This window comes from Chelonoidis abingdonii, chromosome 23 (genome assembly GCF_003597395.2).
Source record: "Chelonoidis abingdonii isolate Lonesome George chromosome 23, CheloAbing_2.0, whole genome shotgun sequence".
Classification (NCBI taxonomy): Eukaryota; Metazoa; Chordata; order Testudines; family Testudinidae; genus Chelonoidis; species Chelonoidis abingdonii.
The window spans coordinates 208763-230736 of NC_133791.1; the positions used below are offsets into that span (position 1 = coordinate 208763).

At 43.5% G+C, this 21974-nt stretch overlaps 1 protein-coding gene across 1 annotated transcript in view; it reads left to right on the top strand.

Annotated features, from left to right (window-relative positions):
* Positions 1-15237, top strand: part of ERRFI1 (ERBB receptor feedback inhibitor 1) — a 15975-nt gene extending 738 nt beyond the window's left edge. Inside the window, exons 2-4 of the mRNA XM_032763743.2 lie at positions 10438-10633; positions 10751-10827; positions 12557-15237. Coding sequence (XP_032619634.1) covers positions 10512-10633; positions 10751-10827; positions 12557-13755 — 1398 coding nt within the window. The 5' untranslated portion in view covers positions 10438-10511 and the 3' untranslated portion in view covers positions 13756-15237. The remainder of the gene's footprint in view (positions 1-10437; positions 10634-10750; positions 10828-12556) is intronic.
* The last annotated feature ends 6737 nt before the right edge of the window (positions 15238-21974 follow it).

Genomic DNA, 21974 nt, shown 5'->3' on the forward strand with positions numbered 1-21974 from the left:
CGCAGCGCTGGGAGGGGGCGAGCCGCGGCGCCGGCAGAGCAGCGCCCGGAGGCGGCAGGACCGTGACTGGCGGGTGAGTCACGCACCCGTGGCTCGGGCTGGGGCCGCAGCTGTGCGGAGGCGTCTGGGTGTTTCAGGTGCACCTGCCAGCCGGGTGGGGAGGGACCGGCGGCCAGGCAGCTGCCGGGTGAGGGCAGGGGCGGCTGAAGCCCCAAGTGCCCGGCTGTTTCCTGGCCCCTCGAGACGGACGGCGCTCGGCGCTGCGGGTCAGTGACCGTTTAAGGCAAGTGCTCGTCAGCGGCTGTTTTTTATCCCGGTTCTAGCAGAGCGGGTTTGGCCCCACGTAGACTGGACTGAGTCCTAGGGCTCAGGCTCTAGCTAGAGGTGCCGGAGCTCTAACCTTTTTTTCAGTTGTACTTTGTCAGTGGTTCTCAAACGTCATTGTACCGTGACCCCCTCCTGACAACACCTATTACTACGTGGCCTCAGGCAGAAGGACTGGAGCCCGAGCCCCCCCCGCCCTGGGCTGGGGGGCCGAAGCTGAAGCTCAAGGGCTATAGCCCTGGGCAGGGGGCATGTAACTTTGGCCTTGGCCTTAGACCCCAGCAAATCTAACACCAGCCCCAGGGACCCCATTAAAGTGGGTTCATGATGCACTTTAGGGTTCTGACCCACAGTTTGGGAACCCCTGCTTTAAGTGCTTCCCTAAGTTCAGTTTACAGATACTGGGATCATAGCAGAGCTCAGGGCCTGTGACTAAAACTTTAGCTCCAAGTTCTCTGGAAGGCAGGGGAAGTCTTTTAGTCCATCTTCACCATTAATTGTTTACCTTATTTCAGACTAGTCACAGTGGTCCTGAAAGAAAAACTATTGCGTTTGTAATGATGTGTTATAGGACAAACGAAGTTACAGAATCACCTAACTTTTGAGTCACCTGCCAGTATCTGAAGACAAGGTATTTTGGGTCCAAAAATTAGTGATTTTTTTTTTTTACTTTTGTTGATCCAGAAAAGACAACACTTGTATCCCGTCTACCCTTGCTTCTCTCAGTCATAATTATCATGCTAACTTCTTATTTAATAAGTGCAGTGGTTAACTAAATATTTGGATTTCAGAATGGTATGGGGAGACATTTTCCTGTTTATTATTTAACCTGGCCTCCTCCTAGATGTTGTAGTGCTATTTGAGCAGGCTCCAGGGAATTTAATTATATACTATATGTTCCAATTTTAAGCCATGATCCTACAAACATGTATGTATGTACAACTTTACTCACGTCAGTACTCGGTGACTTCAATGTGCTTAAGTATTGCACCAGCATTGAGGTCCGCATTCTTCATCCTAAAATGTTGTTGGCACATTAGCACAATCTTCTGTTAGGAATGAAGAAACTGAGCCAGAAAAAGATGATTTATTTTTGTTTCTTTGAAAGCTTGTAACTGAAATTGCAGGTACAGCTTTACTCTGTCACCAAGCTGTAGAAGTTACAGAGAAAACAAATGTATAGTTTAAAAGTCTGCACCAACATATAGACTTTGTAAGCACCATAGAAAGGAAGCTTTGGGGGGGGAGGGGGGAATTTAGTTTTTTATAAAAACTAGTTACACGTCACACATTTACTGTCTAACTTATTGCAGCACACTTTAATTTGGCTACTTATAGGTCTAGTATTTCCATTACACACTTGTTTTCAAGAGTTATAACTCTGTCATAATTCCCCCCCCCCCCCCCTCCCAGTCATCTAAGCTGAACAGGTCCCACTCTTTTTAAGATGTTCCATCCCCTGGTCATTTTTGTTGCTCTCGACTCTTAAGCCTCCTCCCGGACCTGCTCCGGCTCGACTATTAAGCCCCCCCCCCCCCCCCGGAATGAACCATCAGAGTGGGTAGTAGCAACTTTTTCCTTCTAGTCTATTTGTTAACCTTTAACTGAAGGCATTTTGTGGGTTCAGATGCTGTTTTTGCATACTAATTTAAGATGACTGAAATTTTCTTCATCACTCTAGCCCTTAATATGCTCATAGCTTTTTTCCCCCAAAATAGCCTGTTTGTAATGTTCAAAACCGAAGACAGCACTGTACACTTTATGTATAACATATATCTTCATTCTGTACACTTCCTGTGAATGCACACTACTCTAATTGCTCAATATGAATGGTGTATAGTGACTTTGAAACTTCAGTGGTCTCATGGAACTTATCCACAGCTCGAGAGTTCTTAATAGATCATGGCTAAATTATACTGTTATTTCTGGTCTGCAGATAAGGATGGTATATTGGATGGCAAAGGCTCTGTGGGACAAGGTCACTGGCAGGTTTTTGAATTCTATTGTACAGTGTTTGAAGGATGCACACCAGTGTTCAGAGGCACTCTTTCCACCAGCTCCCAGTGTTCTTGACTATGCTGCTACAGCTGTGCCACTAAACGGTGTGCAGTGTAGTTGCTGATTGTTGCCAGGAGAGAGCTATCCCACCCATAGGCACAGACTCCATGGGTGCTCTCTGGCTGGAGCACCGACAGGGAAAAAATGATGGGTGATGAGCACCTACCAACAGCCCCCATATCAGCACCTTCCCCTTCCCTCCCCGCAGCGCCTCCTGCCCACTGCCAGGCACCACGAATCAGCACCTCTCCCTCCTTCCTTGTGCCTCCTGCCTCTGCAATCAGCTGTTGGGGAGGGAAAGGATGGAGAACATGGTGCACTCAGGGGAAGGGTCTGGAAGAGGTGGGGGTGGGGTGTGGCCTTGACGGAAGGGCTGGAGTGTGGGCAGGGTGAGGGCAGTGGCCGGCGGGGGGCGGGGCAGGGGGAGTTGAGCACACCTCCCCCTGCACAATGAAAAGTTCGTGTTCCTGCCAAAGAGTTCTCCAAAGCTCTATTTGTTGGCAAAACTTTTGTCTTTGAGGGGTGGGTTTTTAACACTGTTTTGTCCTTTAGTTGCCAGTGTAGACGGCCTCTACCTTTACCTTTTGAAAAGATTGTGAATGCTGGATCTACTTTCCTAATCTTGGCACAGGGAGGCAGGGGAGTGGGGGCTTGCCTCGGGTGTTTGTTGTGAGCTCATACACATTAATTGAAGGGGCGGGGGAAAGGAGAGAAAGAGGAGAGTGTGAATCTTTAACAAAGACAGCCTTTGTCTTCAGTACTGAATAGACACCAGAGTTAAAATAGGTAGTAGGAAAAACAAACAACAAACCTACAATTTAAATTGCCAAACTGAAGTCTGCTCTTTTAGTCTCTCTTGATATTGTTGTTAGTAGTTCTACCACCATCATAGAGTTCTCCAGGGCAGATGTGGTCTGCATTTCTCATGTAAAAAAACAAGCAGAATATTTTAACCAAGCCTCTCAGGCCTTCTTTATGTACCATAGAGAAGCTAAAAAAGGCCACAAAACCCATTTGTCTGTCTTTTGCAAGTTGCCTTTGAAATACAAATAATCTAATAAGCTTTCATCAAGTGTGCCCCAGACAGAAAGCTGATAGGTTTCTTTAGGACTTAGTTAACACCTTTCTTTTGGAGAGAGGAAACTAAAGTTTTGATGCAAGACCCTCACTTTGACCCTGACCCGAACTCTTCCCTCCTTTCCAGCACATGAGGTATTGTATTGTAAAAGTGAAAAGTCTTAATTCTGAATTTCTGGTACAGTAATGTGGAATTTATCAAATTTAGTATAGTTATTTAGGTGTTGGCATAATTTAAGCCAGTTATGGTTTATCTTTTATTTTTTAAATGTGAGCTGGCTATATCCACTGTAAGACTTCATGATACTATATACCAGTGGTTGTCAACCAGGGGTACACATACTCCCGTTAGTGGAGTGGGGGTGGCAGTAGAGATCTTCCAGGAGGTATGTCAACTCATCTAGATATTTGCCTAGTTTTACAACAGGCTACATAAAAAGCATTAGCAAAGTCAGTACAAGCTAAAAATTCATAGAGCAGTATAAAGAAGTCACTGCCTATATCTACAATATCAATGTTTCTCAACCAGAGGGTGGGTTTAGGGCGGTTGCAAGTGCAGGGCCTGCATTAGGGGATGGCAAGCAGGGGCCCCATGAAGCTAAGATACATGCTGAAGCCCAAGCCCTGCCTCCTGGGGCTCAAGCAAAAGCCGCGCTAACCAGAGCCAAAATTAGACTCCTGAAAATGGAGTAGTTGGGAACCACTGCTGTATACCAAGGCTGAGCATGAGGCTGAAATCTGACAAGCAGAGGCAGGGCACTCATTTCACTACTTGATTGTTAGTTTTTAGTCCCCAATTTAGAAGTTCCCCGAAATACTGTTTTTTGGATCACTAAATTAAGTACAGTTAAAACCTGAGCTAAGTCCCCTGTAGATGGCAAATAGAAAAGTCCCTTCAGTCCATCCAAAAATCACTTTCTCCCACAGCTGTTCTAATTCCTTTAGCTGTTCTCCTTCTGCCACAACTTTAAGCTTCTGCACAACTCCTCTTCTGCCCATCTCTGCTTTTATTTCTACCTATTGTCCATCTTTTTACAAGCTATTTGTTCCTTTGTCATCTTCACCCTACTTGCTGCCCTTCATGATTTGAACAGTCTTCGTGTCTGTGTGCACCAGCCTACCACTCTCTCTTCACTGAAATCTCACCCTAAAACATAACTTGTCCATGAAGCTTTTTGAGATTGAGACAAAGCAGGTGCTTGAGAGATCAGTTTGTCTAAGGGTTATCCAATATATTTTAAGTCTGTTTTGTTTATATAATGTTCCTAAAGATTGATGCTCATGGTTGAAAAATCCAAATAAAGATTGAATTTTTAGTCTGTGATTTAGATCACAGCTGTGGATTAGAGACTGTCTTGTTGCTCTGAAAAGCACTGAGGACACTTACGGTGCTCTACAAATAAGATACAATTATGTATAAAACAAATGGTTTCAAACAAGTCATGTTATTAGGATTGTTTGCCGGATGTGGGTTTCTTGGCATTATATAATGACCACTGGAGAAACTAGATTTTCAAAGCCTAATTACAGTATGCCATGAGTTTCAGGAAGTAGATTAAATAGTAACATCAGTAGGCTTTCTAATTAGGATCTGAAATGGTTAAATGTTAAAAACAGCACAAAGGGTTAGCTATCATTCCAAATTAACAGAAGTCTCCTTCTAAAAGTATATTATAGGAGGAAATTACATCATATTGTCAAATAAGGAAGAGCTAAGCTGAACGGATGACTTGTATGACAAAAATGTGCCCCTCCTATGAATTGCTTCTGAGATTCGTTAACGATACGTAGTGGCAAGGTGAGCAAAACTAGGTTAAGAACATGTGTTCTTACTGCTTTTAAAGTAGCAATTTTTTCCTTCTGAGAATGTATAGTAGATGGATGTAGCTTTTAACACCTTATGTCATAGAGCGGGGTCCCCAATGTGGTGCCCGCGAGGGTGGCTAAATGCGCCCATGTCCTAGCTGGTGGTCGAGCATCCGTTGAAATTCAGCAGCATTTTGGCAGCGACACCCATCGATGATGCCACTTGCTGCCAACAAGTGACCTTATCGAGAGATGTCGCCGCTGAAATTCGGCGGCATTTCAGCAGGTGCTCGACCGCTGCCATGGTCCTTCATCTGGCACCCGCCAGAAGAAAAGTTTGGGGACCATTGTCATAAAGTATGATCTTTTTATCCCCTCAGCAGGTACCATCACAGAGTGTAATCCCTGTCCAGGTTTTTTGTTGGCATTCAACAATTTTCACTGCAAATTGCATCCAATTCCATTACATGTGGTGCATCCTTAAGGCATAGTTTGACCTTCTGTGCATATCAGAATACTTTGATACTCCTGAGGAAATTCTGTGATGACAAAATCTAATAATTCTGTGCACAGTATTTTAAAATTTGACAGGTTTTATTTGTCAAATGCAGAGGCTCAAGCATGGCAGTGGGGAGCAAGGCCACTGGCTGCATGAAGGTGGAAGATCACCCTGCAGCCATCCCACCTCTAGGACACAACTCAGTGGTGAGGCTGCATCTGACCCTGACACAGCACAAGGCCAGGGCCTGCCCCAGAAACACCCAGGGACCATGTCTGTCTGTCTGTCTGCACCAGGTGTGGGGCAGATAGGCTCAATCAGGCAGGATCCAAATGTGGAGGGGTTCACTGTGGGGTGAGAGGATTCCATGTGGGACAATCTGTCTGCAGGCAGTTCAGTGGGGGGTCTAGGTGTGGGGGGATCTGGATGCACAGAGGCTCAGTGGGGAAGTTCCAGGTGCAGGAGCGATGGGACTCTACAGGGGCTTCCAGATGAAGGTTTTGGGGGCTCAGCGGAGGGGTCTGGGTGTAGGGGTCTCAGTGGGGGGGGAGTCTGTGTGCTGGAGGAATGGGGCTTGGTGGGGTGGGGTCTGGGTACAGTTGTTGGTCAGTGGGGTGGGGTCTGGATATGGGGGCTCAGGTTGATGGTTTGAGTGCAGGGAGCTCAGTGGGGGGGTGATCTGGGTGCAGGGATGAGGGGCTGGAAGTCTGGGTTCAGGGGGCTCCAGATGCAGGGGTTGAGGTTCAGTGGGGTGGGGTTTGGGCATGGAGGGTCAGCAGGGTTCTGGATGTACCAGGTGAGGCTTGGCAGGGAAGTCTGAGTATGGGAGGTCTGGATGCACAGGGGTTGAGTGGATGTGGGAGCAGCTCCCTGTACAGTGACCCCTCCCCCCACAGCTGAGGAGTGATGGAGGCAGGAAGCAGGGGAGGATGTTTCTTGCCGCTGGGGGAGGTTTCTGGGGGTTGGTCTGACCCTGCCCTGGCTACTTCTTGCAGGGGAAGAGAGTCCTGTCCTCTCCTGCCTCCATCCAAGCTAGGACTAGCAGCTGACCCAGCTCAGGGTGGGAGCCACTGGCTCAGTCCTGTGCTGGTTTACCTCTCAGCCGGCTACTCTGGGTGCCCGAAATGTTGTACCTGCGCTGCTAGGGAGTGGTGCGTGACTGCTCTTGCAGCTTCCCTGTCAAAGTCATTTTTCTGTGGGGAAGCAAAGAAATCTGCGGGATATGAATTCTGTGCACGCAGAGTGGCACGGAATTCACCCAGGAGTCATTTGAGTATTGTGATGGTGATTGCCTGACAGAAATGCCAATAAATAAATAACTGAGGTATCTAAATGTTCTATAGCTTTCAGAAAAAATGGCTGATAAAATATTGCTGCAAGATCACAACAGTAGATTGAGTTGGAGCTGAGAAATGGAAATTCACATTTTAATTTCTGGTCAGATATGAAATGTTGTAGCTGCAATGTAATTGTAGTATGTGCATAGATGTATTTTTCAGAAGGAGAGCTAAAAAATCTACATAGGGCATGCCATATATTACATGCATCATAACATGTGGCGATATGGTCTGGAAAGAATGTTTTTAAATTTAATTTTCTCCTTGTACAGTTACATTGCTAACCAAACTGCTACAAATTCATTATTTTGCATTGCTTTAGCTTGGTTCTCCCAAGTTTAGTGACTGAAGCAAAAACTAGTTGTAGTTTTCCTTTATAGTAGCTTAGCTTCTTGACTAGATACAAGCCTGTGAGGACTTCCAGAAAATATTATTTTCTGGATCTTATCACTTTAGTCTATGCAAGTAGGGTTTATCAGCATAACTGGGGAACCCATTGTGAAAACCAGACTTGCTAGCTAACTTTATTTGCACAACAAACATCATAAACCAAGGAAATCGTAGTTTGGTTACTTTGATAAGTGCAGTTTAGCTTTATTTATGGTATGGATAGTATGTCCTATTATATTTTGTAAAATGAATTAAATTGTCATGTGATTTGACAGTACAATATTTTATTAAATCTTTGCTAATCCACAAACCCAATAACTGTCTCATGATAACCCTACCTTCTCTGTAAAATGAGTTTCTGCTGCAAATTGATGTTCATAAATCCATGAACAATACTGACTTTCAATTGTATTCCTCAGTAATCTTATTGAGAATGTACCATCCAAAAGCAAAAGTTAATGCAGCTGTCTCTTGAAGCTTAGTAAAGAGCAAACCCTGAGAATCTATAAGTTCACAATGCCAAGCAGCTTGCTACATATTTTAAAATAGTAGCACAAACTCTTTAAACCCAGGGTGCAAAAAGGTAAAACTGACTGGCAGTAAAGAACATACAGTTATGTTGCCCTTTTCTGCTTCCCCTCCTATTCCCACTTCAAGAATGTAGGAAGCTGGGACAGTTTCATAACAGTCCATTCACATTTCCCTATTGAAATGTAGAGGCAGGTCACCTTCTGTGAATTCACAAAGAGATTATTGTTAGAAGTGAGTAGGCTTTATGAATGCACAACTTGTCTTTATTTTTTTAATGCAGAAAACTAGGTGATGGAAACAATGAGAAGTACCTTTTTGAGTGTTATATTTAAGTGTCTATTGAAATGGAAGCTTAAAACTCCAAGGGGATTTCAGAGCAGGCAATAGTTGCACAATCCCTCTGAAAGCTGAGATTTAGACAGCATTTTAGGAGGTTGACACACACACACTAATTACTACTAGTGGTTTTGGCATGGAACAGGTGGAGGCTGGTCCTCTTAGAATCCCTGCAGGCTTTTTCATGTAGTCAGAGCAAGCACTCTGTTCTACATGTGCTTTCAAACTATTTAAACACCAGTCTCCTTCCTATTTCATCTTGGTTTTTTATACTGCAGCAGACATTTTCTCTATGGTCTTGCCAGTTCTTGTAAGCACAATAGATTTGATTTACCCTAGTGTTTTCAACTTGGTGTGAATGCTTGGACTCATTCTTAGTATTTTAGCCTAAGGATTATTTTTAAACTGCATTTTCTAATTCTTGCCACTTCTAACAACTTAACAAGTGTGAAGTAGCTAGTAAATTGAGCCCTTACCTGTCCTCTAGGCAACAAATGAAGACTTAAGATGTTGACACATCTTCATGACATAAGCAGTCAAACGCCAATTGGAACAAACATTTCTAGTTTAGGACACTTGCCCAGTGTGGTATGGATTGATGTCTGTCTCTAATGCTACATGAAACTGAGTTTGAAGATCAGTGTCCTACTTCAGTCTCAGCCCCATAGTGGATAGCCCTGTTTGTGCTTGTACAACTGAAAGAATGAGAGGTTAATACTTTAAAGATACATGAGTATCTTTAACTCATTTTCTAGTTATCAGCTAATAGAATGGCTTTAATGACTTTCCAGAATTACATATCCATGTATTTCTTAAAGAAAATTTTTATCTTATTGGTTGGTAACCATTCAAACATGTTGATTTGGAACTAAATATAGCCTTTACGCTAAATGTGGTACTTTTTGCTAACCAGGAGGATACACTGTGTAGCTATGCAAGTTTATTAAAGCAGCTTCACATAATTTTATTCAGGTTAATAGCTTTTACTTTTTTAATGTATGCCTTTAAGTTATCATAATTTCAAATTTAGTTTTTTAAATTGGTTTACTTTTTAAAAACTTATTTGTTGTTTTTTTTAAATCCTAGTCTCTGTATTCAGGTGAGGAGACTGAGGTTCTCCTGCCTTGTTATATTTAATCCTCCTCACTTTATGCAGTTTTGTTCCACTGAGTTGCAGTTTCTCCACTGCCCAGAATGTACAGCTGATCTTTCAGAAATTGGGAGGAGAGTAGGTGGGTTCACACAAGCAAAACCCTGTAAAGCAGCATATTCCATATATTACAGTTTCTAATTGAAATTCAACACCTATTTCCCAATGTGAATGTGCCTACTAAACTGCTGTGCACACATTCAAAACGGGCTTTGTAGAAAAGGATGACTGCACTTTGTTTAGATTTGCTTAACCCTCATAGCTTAGAACTGTTATGGGATACATGCTAGGAGGAAACTGTGAGACCAACAAATTAATTTCTAGTAGCTAACACTTAAAGTGATTATTCAGTATAATCTTATCTGAAACGCTTGTGGATTGATCAAACCTTTGATTTAAGCAGTCACTTTATATTCAGTCTATTAGAATGAGTCTTTGACAAGATTAGATTTGAAGTCAGGCTATTGTGCTTCAGCTTTCTTTTAGGTTAAAACTCTTGGCAAAGTGACGCTTTATCACAGTAATACAGAGGGAGGTTTGTCTAATACGATGTTATACAAAGATTTGTATGTTTTAGCAAAATTGGTGTCTGAGTAACTCTCAGTATGTGTACAAGGTCTTAAATTTGCTAGTGTAAAACTTCTGTTCATCACCTGTTTTTGCTGAAACTTGAAAATCTTTGGATTGATGTTTCCCCCAAAATGAACTCTTACAGAACTTATTCTAATTGTTGGATTTGTTTTTACAGTCACAGAAACAGAACGGGAAACACTTCTGATGTGTGAAATTTCCTTCTTTTCAGCGGGTGTTTGGGCCAGAGGGGCCCTTGCACAAAGGAGTCACTGTAATTCAGAGAGTTGGGTGGCATTTAAAATGGGAGACTCACTCATGTTTGCTTAGTGGTGCTTACATCCTCCTCTCCTCTGAAGGGAATGAAAGCTGCAGGATACCTGGCGAGAACTGTGGATTTCTAAAGTTTGGAGACGTTGCGGAGCAAGGCACAATGTCAACAGCAGGAGTTGCTGCTCAGGAGATGAGAGGTCCATTAAAGACTGGATTTCTCCATAATGGCCAAGGCATAGGGAGTCTGAAAACCTGCTGGAGCAGCCACAATGGGTTTGAAAAGTAAGTGGGGTGGGGAGGAATAAACCTAGCAGATGGATTTGAGAGTTCTTACCAAGCATGTGACATAGGTGAACCCAATAACTGGTTCACTTAGAATATTTTTTTTTTTCTTTTCAGGACTTTTTTTAATGTGGAACCTATAGCAATGCCATATAATCTGAATCCATCAGCACAGCAAAATTGTACATCTGTTGGTATGTACACTGAAGATTTTGAGATGTGTTGATGTAAACTGTTTAGTGGAAGTGGAGTGGTTTTGGAGAAAATCTGTCCCTTTTATCTGCGGTAGGAGAGACTTTCTGAATTTAGACACCAGGCTGCCCTCTAGTGACAGAATTAAACACTACTTTAGTTCCTTCCAATGTATTTCTGAATTTTTACCTAGTATCTTAATAGTATACTTTTATTTGTTCTGAGGAAAATATTTAGTGTAAGTGTGTAAGAAGTTGTTGTAAGCCGGTTTTGCTAAATATTTGACACAAGGATAGAACTCAGTGGAAATAGTTGCAAAGTGGTTGGGGCAAATCAACTGCATGTTTAAAACATCTACCCTGGAGAGACAGCCCTGTTTTAATGTAAGTTGTGCTATGGGTCTCTAATTGTCTTATTTAACTGGAGCACTGCTATAATATAAGTCACATGTTGAATATTCTCCCTTTGATACTCCTGAGGGAATTCTGTGCCATAAAATTATGCATACAATATTTTAAAATTCTGCATAATTCAGCAAATTTTATTTGTCAATAAATAAACATGGCTCTGGCATGGCAGTGGGGCACACAGGAGGCACATTGAGGTGGGAGATCACCCTGAAGCCTCCACCTCCCCCCAGTACAGAAACTCAGCAGTGAGGCTGCACCTGACCTTGACATAGTACAAGGACTGGACCTGCCCCAGGGCCCTTTCCCTCTGTGACAGGTGCCCCAGGGCCCTTTCCCTCTGTGACAGGTCCTCCAGGTGTGGATGGGCAGGCTCAGCCTAGCAGGATCCAAGTGTGGAGGGATTTAATGTGGAGGGATCCAGATACGAGGTTTGTGGGGCAATCTGGGTGTGGGTGGCTTAGTAGGAGATCTGAATGAACAGGCTTGTTTAGGTGTTCTGGTTGCAGGGGCAATGGGACTCTGCAGGAGAGCCAGGTGAAGGTAGTTTGGGTGTGGGGAGATGGCGCTTGATGGGGTGGGGGTCCAGGTGCAGCTGGTGGGGGATCAGTGGGGTGGAGGTCTGGGTATCAGGGATTTATTGGAGGGATCAGAGTGTAAGGCGGTAAGGCTTGTCAGGCTGAGGGTTTGATGGGCCTGCTTAATGGGAGAGCCGCAGCTGCTGCCAAGGGGACACCACATGCCCTTGCACGTAATAGAAAGCAGGAAGCCTCCCAGCACACAGAAGAGGAGACTGACTGACACTAGGACACAGGAGGCAGCATTCAGCTGTGGAGTCATCAGAGCTGAAACACAGCCTCCTTCAGCTGGGCAGCTCTGTGCTTGCAGAATGAGGGGTGGGGCAGTGGCATGTAACCCTGTGTGCCCCCATGCCTCATCTCTGGAGGGGGGCAGTACCCTCCCCCCTGCATAGCTTTCCTTTGCTTCCCTGCTGTTTTCTGCAGGGAAACACAGGAAATCTGCAGGGGGAGGAGGGGGCATCTTCTGTGGGTGCAGTCTCGCAGAATCCCTTTAGGAGTACTCTGAGGATGCATGTGATGTGCTGTGTAAAGCAAGCTGTATGTAGGGGACAACAGCGGGCTGTTCATAAACATATTATGCAGGTGTGTTTCAGGATTACTGTAGTCGAGTTTTTTGTTAATGTATTAAGGGTGCATTTTTCCTAGTGCTGAATTGGGGGCAAATGAATGGCTCGATCATCTGCCATAAATTCATGGTGGTGGGGATGTAGACAGACATTCTTAACTTTATTTTCCCCTCCTAGGGCACATTTCAAACCCTGTACCAACAAATGGCTACTGCTTTACTGACAGCTGTGTCAGGGTCCCACCTCAGAAATCCAGCCTATCTCCTCTTAATCCCAAAAGTGAGACGCTTAGTTCAAAGCATGAAGATCATCTTGTTCCTAGTTTTAGCAAACTGTCGGTAACTGTGGGCTGTGTTTCTGAGGAGATGCCGCCTCATACACCAACAAAGAGTGGGCCACCTCAGTTTTCTTCTGCATCTTCCAGTGACCGCAGCTCTAGGCCACTACCACCACTGCCTATTTTTGAGGACCTCTCTTCAGATGATGTCGATAGAGAGGTGGAGTTCTTAATGAGTTCAGACACTGACTTTTTGTTAGATGATTATGGACTTTCCGCTTTTAAATCCAGTGCTCCAAGTAGGCGGAGCTTTAGGGGCTGTGGACAGATCAATTATGCCTATTTTGATGCCCCAGCAGGACCGAAATCAGAAGATGCCAACTCTACAACTAACCTAAATGGATGTACACAAACCCCATGTCCTCCTCCACAACAGCAGCATCGCCGTTTACGCAGGTCTCATTCAGGGCCAGCTGGATCATTTAATAAACCAGTAGTGAGGCTATCTAGCCACTTAAATAGGGCTTCTCCCAATTCTGATGAAGACAAACCAGAGGTTCCCCCTAGGGTTCCCATACCTCCTAGGGCACTCAAACCAGATTATAGAAGGTGGTCAGCAGAAGTTGCTTCTAGCGCATACAGTGATGAAGACAGGCCTCCCAAAGTGCCCCCAAGAGAACCTTTATCACGGAGCAATTCCCGTACACCAAGCCCTAAAAGTCTGCCATTGTACCTCAATGGGGTCATGCCCCCCACACAGAGCTTTGCCCCTGATCCTAAGTATGTCAGCAGCAAAGCTCTACAAAGACAAAACAGTGATGGATCTGCGAACAGGGTCCCTTGCATTCTTCCCATTATTGAAAATGGTAAGAAGGTCAGTTCAACACACTACTATCTGCTGCCTGAAAGGCCTTCATATCTGGACAAGTATGAGAAGCTCTTCAGAGAAGCAGAAGAAATCAGCACAAGCGCAGAAATGAAGTCCTGGTCTGGTGACTGCACCGCAGCTGCTGCCACAGGAAAGGAGGACTCAAAAGCTAGAATGGACATGGTTGGTCATGTGAAACGAAAACACCTGTCTTATGTGGTTTCTCCATAGATTCTTGGAACATGATTCACAATAATTGCTTAGGATGGAGTAGATCTTAACCATGTTGCTAAGTTTTTGAGATCCAAAGAAAGATTCTCAAATAATGAAGTAATAAAATTCTTCCCGTTTCAGCAGAAAAGTGGAGTATTAATGGTAAAGTCATCTTATGCTGCATATCTCTCTGAATTGTTTGTCTGGACTAAGCCTGTCTTGGTCTGTATAATTGAAGACTGTATACAAACACATGGAGTAACCATAGCTACGTTGGCCAGTTATACGCTATCCCAGAGTAATATATTTTGTAAAGGCATATTAAGAAAAAAATCCAGTTTCAATGTCTAAAACTGAAATCAGGGAAGAAAGTGCAGTACAGTATTTTTGTTATATCACAGGCATTTCCAAAATGATAGGCTTGGTATTTTAAAATCTTTTGCAGAAGATGGCATTGCTGGGAACAAACCCTGTTCTCTTTAGCTAGGATGTGCTAACCTGGCTAGAAGGAAGCTGACATCTACTTAAGACTTGGAAGTGTATTGGAAAGTGTTTAGACTATGGTGGTCTTTTTAATATCTCCAGTATTTTGAAACCCTAATAGGATATAAGTAGAATTTAGTGAAGTAGCTTCCAACAGGGGTTAGACTTCTGCTTTTTTTATGGTGCCTCTTGGATTCTTTCACCCACTAACGGGCACGTGGCAGAATTTGGCAGACTTACCTAGCAGAGACTTGGACCAGCTACTGCTAACCTTCACCCATTGTTCTCTCCTTAAGGGGTCCAAGGAATGCATGTTAGTGTCCTAAAACTGACAGGGGAAAGATCTATCCACAATTGCTAGTAAATGGTCACAATGACTACATCCTTATCTAGTATACAAACTTCTGACTGTATTATAAACAGAAACACTACACAAGCTGGTCTTGTGTTCTGGTTTCTATTCAGTATTTTCTGGTTGTGTGGTGGTGTGTTTTGTGTGGTTTTGTGTTTTTTGTGTGTGGGGGGGGGTAAATTTTAAACACGATTCCATTTACAAACCATGTCAGTCACATCTACCTTTTTGCTTCAAGTACTGTTTCTTTCTGTTTCAGTTTTTTTTCCCCCCATAGTCTGCCTCACTGTTCCATTTAGGTCCGGGGAGATGCAACACTTGTGCATTAGCTGTTTCTTGTGCATACTTCCACATTTATCCTTTTTATAGATAAGCACAAGAGAAGAGGTGCTCATTAATGGAGGTCCATTGCTATAATGCTCTCCTCCTAGTAGAAGTGAACAAGCTGTTTACAGTTTAAACTGCTGAATGAGATATTTGAGCTATTTTAAAGCTTACTTATGTTTTTAGTGCAAACTAAATGAAGGTGAAATACATGCTATAGAAAATGCACTGATATTTCTGCATCGTGTACAGTATTGAACAAAAGGATTTTATTCACTTTGTTTTATTTTCAATATTGCCATGTCTTGAATTTAATAAAGTTATAATATACTTATTTATGATACATGTAATGTTTCTTGATTTTATTTGTGGTTTATAAGTCTCATGCATTTTAGTTTTCAGTGTGGCTTTTCTAAAAGGAAAATTTGTGTACATGCAGACAATGTTAATACAACATTTTAAGGCTTCACAGTTAACTTTTGCAATTCTTGATCTAATCTTAAGGTTCCTACAGCAGTGTTTACTCATTCACATTACATACCATCTTCTGTTCTTGTTTTATTGTGTAGCTTTGTCAGCCTATTTTAAGGTGTGTCTAACTTATCATGTTGGCCAATAAGATGTGCTATAAATTCATGATACATAGACTGTCAAGATCAGTAAACCTATTATTGATTGATTCCAGTAGCACCCACAATATGCTACCCACTGAGGCTAAGAAGTCCAAAAGTGGACAGGGGCAAGGGATGGGTTTTTTTTTCTAGGTGAAATAAAGTACAGCTCTGTGCTTAAACTAACTTTCCTGTTCAATAGGAAAGAAGCTGGCAGCATTGTTTATACAACACAATACTCACCTGGTGCATGAGCCCTGAAAAGATACTAGAGTACATGACAAGCATGCAGATAAGTCCCTGACTTAATGATCTTGTAATCTAGGCACTTTAGCTATTAAGTCCAAATAACCCTGTGAAGTAGGGGTTCCATATCCACTGAATTTCCACACCCAGGGCTTTTTTTATTTTTGCAACAAAAGCTAATTATTTAGCTCTTACTGTTTAGACCTCTCTAGGCTACACCTCCATGAAGCTCTTAAATTCCCACCATTGCTGTAGCTCTGGCATAGTGATTTTACCACAATCTCATCTAACCTGCTCAGAGTTGTTGGTGCCATCAGGCTAGTTGCATATGTACCAGCAGGCTCATCGAGTACCAGTGGAGCAGAGAAGAGAAATGTGGGTCACTGGGCTTGTGCAGTCCTCAGAGCCCTCTGCAGTGAGGGTTTCATAGAATATGGGGGTTGGAAGAGACCTCAAGAGGTCATCTAGTGCAACCCCCTGCTCAAAGCAGGACCAATCCCCAGACAGATTTCTCCCATCCGTAAATGGCCACCTCAAGGATTGAACTCGCAACCGTAGGTTTAGCAGGCCAATGCTCGAACCCTGAGCTATTTGCTGTAGAAGCCCAGAGGAAAGGTAAGTGCCTTTCAGGTAGCCACTTGCCTCTTTTTCCAGTCCTATTGTCTGCTCTGGACCCACCCAGGTGAGCCTGTTCCCCTGCTAGTTTGAGCTCTACTGGAATATATCATGTCAGCAGTATTTCTGTGCTTGGGTTTCATACAGTCTATAAGAGCACTGGGGCTTTGGTGAATTCCTCTTACGCAGAGTATGGATTTAGATATTGCTGCTACAGCCTGTCATTAAAGTGGACTATTTCATCATGTGCCTGAACACACTGCACATTCTCAGGTATCTTCCCGCAGGAGCTGACAAACCAGCTCCAACACTAAACTGCAGCCTGTTTTCAGTGCTGATTATCAGCCATGCTGGAGCCTAATGGGTGTCGCTTCACTAGAAACATTTCTCCTTTCGCTTCACCCCCTCACCTTGTCTGCTCCACCCAAGCTGCATGACTAACCACCCCCTTCATGTCCTCCTCCCACTCTTGTCTCCAGGCCTCGTTCCATGTGGCCCCAGATGCCTGGAAACCCTTCCCAACCCAATCTGTCATGCCTTCACATTCTCTTTCAAGTCTCTCCTTAAAGCTCTCTGGTTCTGAAAGGTTTGAGAGCCTTAGTTCTGCCTTTTGCAGAGGTTTCTCAGATGAACAAAATACAAAACTAAAACTCAAATTAAGAAGCAGATATCTCTGTTCACTCATAACACTGCTGTGGTTTGTTTGTTTATACCAGTCTTTGACTGTGCTATCTCTTTTGACTCCTGAGTTCCTCAGGACAGAGACTTGGTCTTAATAATGACCTAAAGTGTCCAGCACACTAACAGTGTGACCTTAACTTACTTTATGAGAGGGGTAGCCCAGGCATCAGTAATTCTAGTTTTTATAGGGGGCAAGAGATTTTTATTTAGATGGAGTAAAGCTGGAGCAGTTATTGAGCTTTAAGTTGCTAGTAATCATTGTCTACTAACTCTCATTAGTAAGAGGATGAGCACTGTGAAAAGAAAAGTCCTTTGCAAGTTGTCATTCTTCAAGCACTATGGGCTAGTACCTGCAGACCTTCACGCTAACTGCATTTTAAACTGTCAATATTGATTTGTTAACAAAATTCAGTCCATGCCCTGGAAAAGTTCTGTCTTTTCTTTTTTTTGCCTTGCTGCATTCATGAATAATAGTAAATAGTCCAGTTCCAGAAATGTTCCATGCCCTCTTCTGGGAAGAATATCTGTATTGCAGGAACTCCTAGTCATATATGCTCAGTGCCAATTTATTGCAAAGAACATGACTGGAGATAATGAACTGAACACTACTGTGCTGAAACCTTTTTGCTTCCAATGTGGCTAAAAAGAAACCTGCTCCCTCTTTAGCCTCTTCTATTTAAAACTTTGTATTCTACCTATGTAATCATATCACATCTCTGAGAAAAAACTTCAGATGAAAGATGCTGAATTTTAATCAAACAATTAAGGTGTGAACTCCGGGGCCACCATAATGTTATGTGGTGCCCTTCTTGGCAGCCATAAACTTTTTATTATGGTGGCAGAAGCATGTTCATTTTCAGGTGCTTAAACTTTGTTTTTTGGGGGTGGGAGAAAGAATGGGGGAGGCAGAGAAGTCCTTTATTCTCTGGGCTGAAATGTCTCCTGTTCATGTAGCCATGTCAATTTTCTTCCTCAAGCTGGGGGCAGTCTTTGTGTATGGGCCTGTTACACTTGCTTAATAATGAGAAGTTTGGGAAGTTCCTGATTTTTGTGCATCTAAACTCTCTAATCTTCCTTTCACTCCCCCCTCCCCCCCAAAAAATTCCAAAGTTTTGCAAGGTTTTAGTCACCTAATTCCTTCTGGCTTTAACAGGAATGGCACACTACAAGCCTGTGTGACTCTAAATTTACAGTCACTGGTGTCTTTCCATGATAGTGCAAACCCTTTCTCTCCTGAACCGCTACCATTCTTTTTTGTCAGCTGAAGCGTAGACCTTGGAGCTGAACTGTGTGAGCTAATAGGCTTTTGTCATTTTATCAAGGACAGTGCAGGATTGTTCTATACAGGATGCTTTCCAGTGCTCTGACCACTTTCCCTTTAAAAAGCCTTATGGTAGGGTTTCCTCAAGTACCTGAACCTATTCCATGGCTTAATGCTTCTCTCCGGCAGCAAATTTTGGAGGGCACTCACCAAGGAAGCAGGAAAATCTTGTGTACGTTCCTGGACTGCATAGGATTCCTGTATTTCCCAGGGATAAATCCTGGGTGGTCGCAAGTCATGTTTCCAGCTCCCCCCATCAGTAATCAGCCTCTGCTACACGGGCAGCTCTGCAGGTTCCAGCCAGCAGAGGTTCTTCTGTTCATCCACTGGCACATAAGACTTGCACAAGCAAGATGTGATGCCTTGACAAGAGCTTCTGATCATATGTTTGAATGTGCACGGGTTGTGCAGCATGTGTTCACCAGGGCAGAGATCAGTACTGTGTAAGAAGAAACCGCTTGCTCAATGGGGAGGTCTGGTCAGGACAAGCAGCTGGCAAAGTAGACATGCCTAGAAATACGTTCTTCTTAACAGTTCAGGAGTACACGGATTAGAGTAAGGTGCATTTTAGAATGGAAGGAGGGGAATATAGGAGTATGTATCACTACCAATCATACCTTCTTCAATAGCTCAAGAGGTGGGGTTACCCTGTAAAAGGTCTTCTATTTCAGGGGTCTCCAATGTGGTGCCCAGCGAGGCATCTATGTACAGCCATGTACTGGCCAGTGGACAAGCATCGGCCGACCAAGCAGCATCATCCAGATTTTCGGCAGTGATGCCTCTGGATGATGCTGCTTGTTCGTGGTATTTTGGTGCTGCTGCCTATTGACGTTGCCGCTTGGCGGCATTTCAGTGACTGCTCATCCGCCCCTATGGTCCCCTGTGGCTCATTGTCTAGTGCCTGCCGGATGAAAAAGGCTGGGGACCACTGGTTTATATAGATACATACTTACGTGCTGTACAATAATCTCCCAGTGGAAGTTGTGGAAGGCTCACTGCTTGATGGATTTGAAACCAGAAAAGGAAACTCTCCTGCACTGGCTCCTCTCAGATGAATTAGAGGTGATTTAACATATTTCTAGACTCCATATCTATAGCTGAGAGATAAAAAATGCTTCCACTATTCCTCCAGAATCCCTGTCTCATCCATGAGGAAGACTGGGTTGCCTGCTGGGTGACACTGCTCTCACTTAAGTTGAGCCCTTTCCCAACTGTATATTTATCATAAAGCAAATGATGCTGTGAATTCCTGCCCAGGATATTGTATACATCGTTATAATGCTTAGGCATCTTATACCAATGGTTTTAACATCATGAAATGGAGCTAAAGCAGAAAGGAAATCAAATTTTGGGAGTCCTGACTGACATTGTTCTAAACTTTCTGCAACACCTTAAAAATTTACAGCACCATTAACAACTAGCAGCAACCACCTCGTCTTCCCAGGAATTCTTAGGTGGCAACAGGCATTAGTCCCATTGAAGTGCAATTACTACAGGCCTCCATACCTGGAGTTCACATTTTCTTGTACCAACCTGAGTTCTATTCCTCTGTAAAGATTTGGTGATGCAAACCAGGTTTGGAATGACACCTTACCCAAAGGTGCCATTTTGGATGGGCACATACACTAATTGGTGGCAGAATCCTGTGGTATACATATCATATACTAGTCAAGCATTCAGGGTTATAGACAGGCTAAAACCTTGGTCATGGTGTGTTTCTTTCTAGTGGATTAATAATTATTTATATTACCATACTGCATAAATGTCCTGGTCCTAGAGCACAACCCCCCTAGCCCCTCCTGTGTTAGATTACACACAAACACAGAACAAAAAGACTGTTCCTGCCCCCAAAGAGTTTATAAACTAAGTATAAGAGAAGAGACACCAGGTGCCTACACAAAGACAACTGGGAGTACGAGGACCATGTCCCTTTGCAGCTTGCAGCACAAGATGAATGCTTGTCTCCAGCAGGCAAATGTCAAGAGGAAAAGCCTTAACCAGAGGATAGCAAAAGATGTTGTGGTCTTCACTTTTTGTATCAATTACCAGTCTTTTCCAGGCATGGTCTATGTAAAATGGACTCATTTACTGAAAGCACTGTGTTCATTTCCTGATAACGTTTTATAAAAGTGGTGGTATTAACAAAACATGGTAGCTGAATGACTGTTTTTGGCAGCTGTTTCTTAGCTGTCATTTCCACAGGAAATTAGTGTAGGTCTAATTATATATGTACTTAATATTGGTCAAATATAATTGCAAAGAATTCTAACTAGTAATATTGTGATTAGCCTTTGTATAGACTGAAAGAGGTGTTAACCCTCCCCCACCCTCCCATCTGGCATTGTAATTCTGGCCTTGCTTAAATCCCTGCCCCAAATGTCTATTTTCATCCACACACAACTTTTTTTTTGTGAGTCATACATGAAAGCCACACCTCCGGTTGCTCATAAAATGTTGTATTACTTAAACACGGGGCTGCACTAAATCTAGCTGTGGTTAATCTTGCAAAGGTGTTAGCTGCTTCAAATCTCAGACAGCAACTGTCATCAAAACTCTGGAAGCACTGACACCATTCATTTTTACACACAATGATTCAGGTAATGTGAGGCACTTCTGTGCTTAAAGTCTGCAGCTTCCCTTTGATTCCAAAACATATTACCACTTACGTGTTGTTACCAATCTTTCATCCTGGGCTCTAACAGTGTCCTTAGTATTACTCTTTTCTGGACCATCTTTCTTTCACTACACCCTTCCTCCTCTCACAATAAGTGATGGTATATACCAGGCGTCAGCAACCTCTGGCATGCAGCTCGCCAGGGTAAGCACCCTGGCAGGCTGGACCAGTTTGTTTATCTGCCATGTCGGCAGGTTCGTGGACCGCAGCTCTCACTGGCCGTGGTTTGCCGTCCCAAGCCAATGGGGGCGGCGGGAAGTGCCATGGGCTGAGGGATGTACTGACTGTGGCTTCCCACCACCCCCATTGGCCTGGAACAGCGAACCACGGCCAGTGACAGCTGCGGTCCGCCGAACCTGACGACATGGCAGAAAAACAAACTGGCCCAGCTTGCCAGGGTGCTTACCCTGGCGAGCTGCATGCCAGAGGTTGCCAACCCCTGGTATATGCTTCTCTCTCACACTGGGGTGAGGAGGACATCCTAACATACAACATGGACTATGCTCAGAAAAATTAAAAGTAGCACTACATTTTCTCCACATTTTTTTTTCATGAAACCGTGATAGATGGGATATGTGGCCTCCTTGCAGATAGTCCCCTTGCCAGTTCAAGCATTCTTCTTTGCATTCTAAGGCATAAGGGGCAGACTAGCGTGAGTGACCTCAACAATGTTACTCATTGCCCCACAATTTGGGCATGGTCATTTAGTGGCTGTTGTGACAGTTCAGAGAATGCACAAGGCTATAAGCATAATAGCTTGCACCTGGTGATTTATCATGCTTTTGTCATCTATCATGTTGACAAGTTAGTCAAGAAAATGTTGCCTGTGTCCTGGTCACACAGCCAAGCACGTGTTCACCAGGGCAGAGACTGACAGAATTCAGTACTGTGTAAGAGGAATCCTTGCTGTGTAAGTTGCATCCAAGCTTA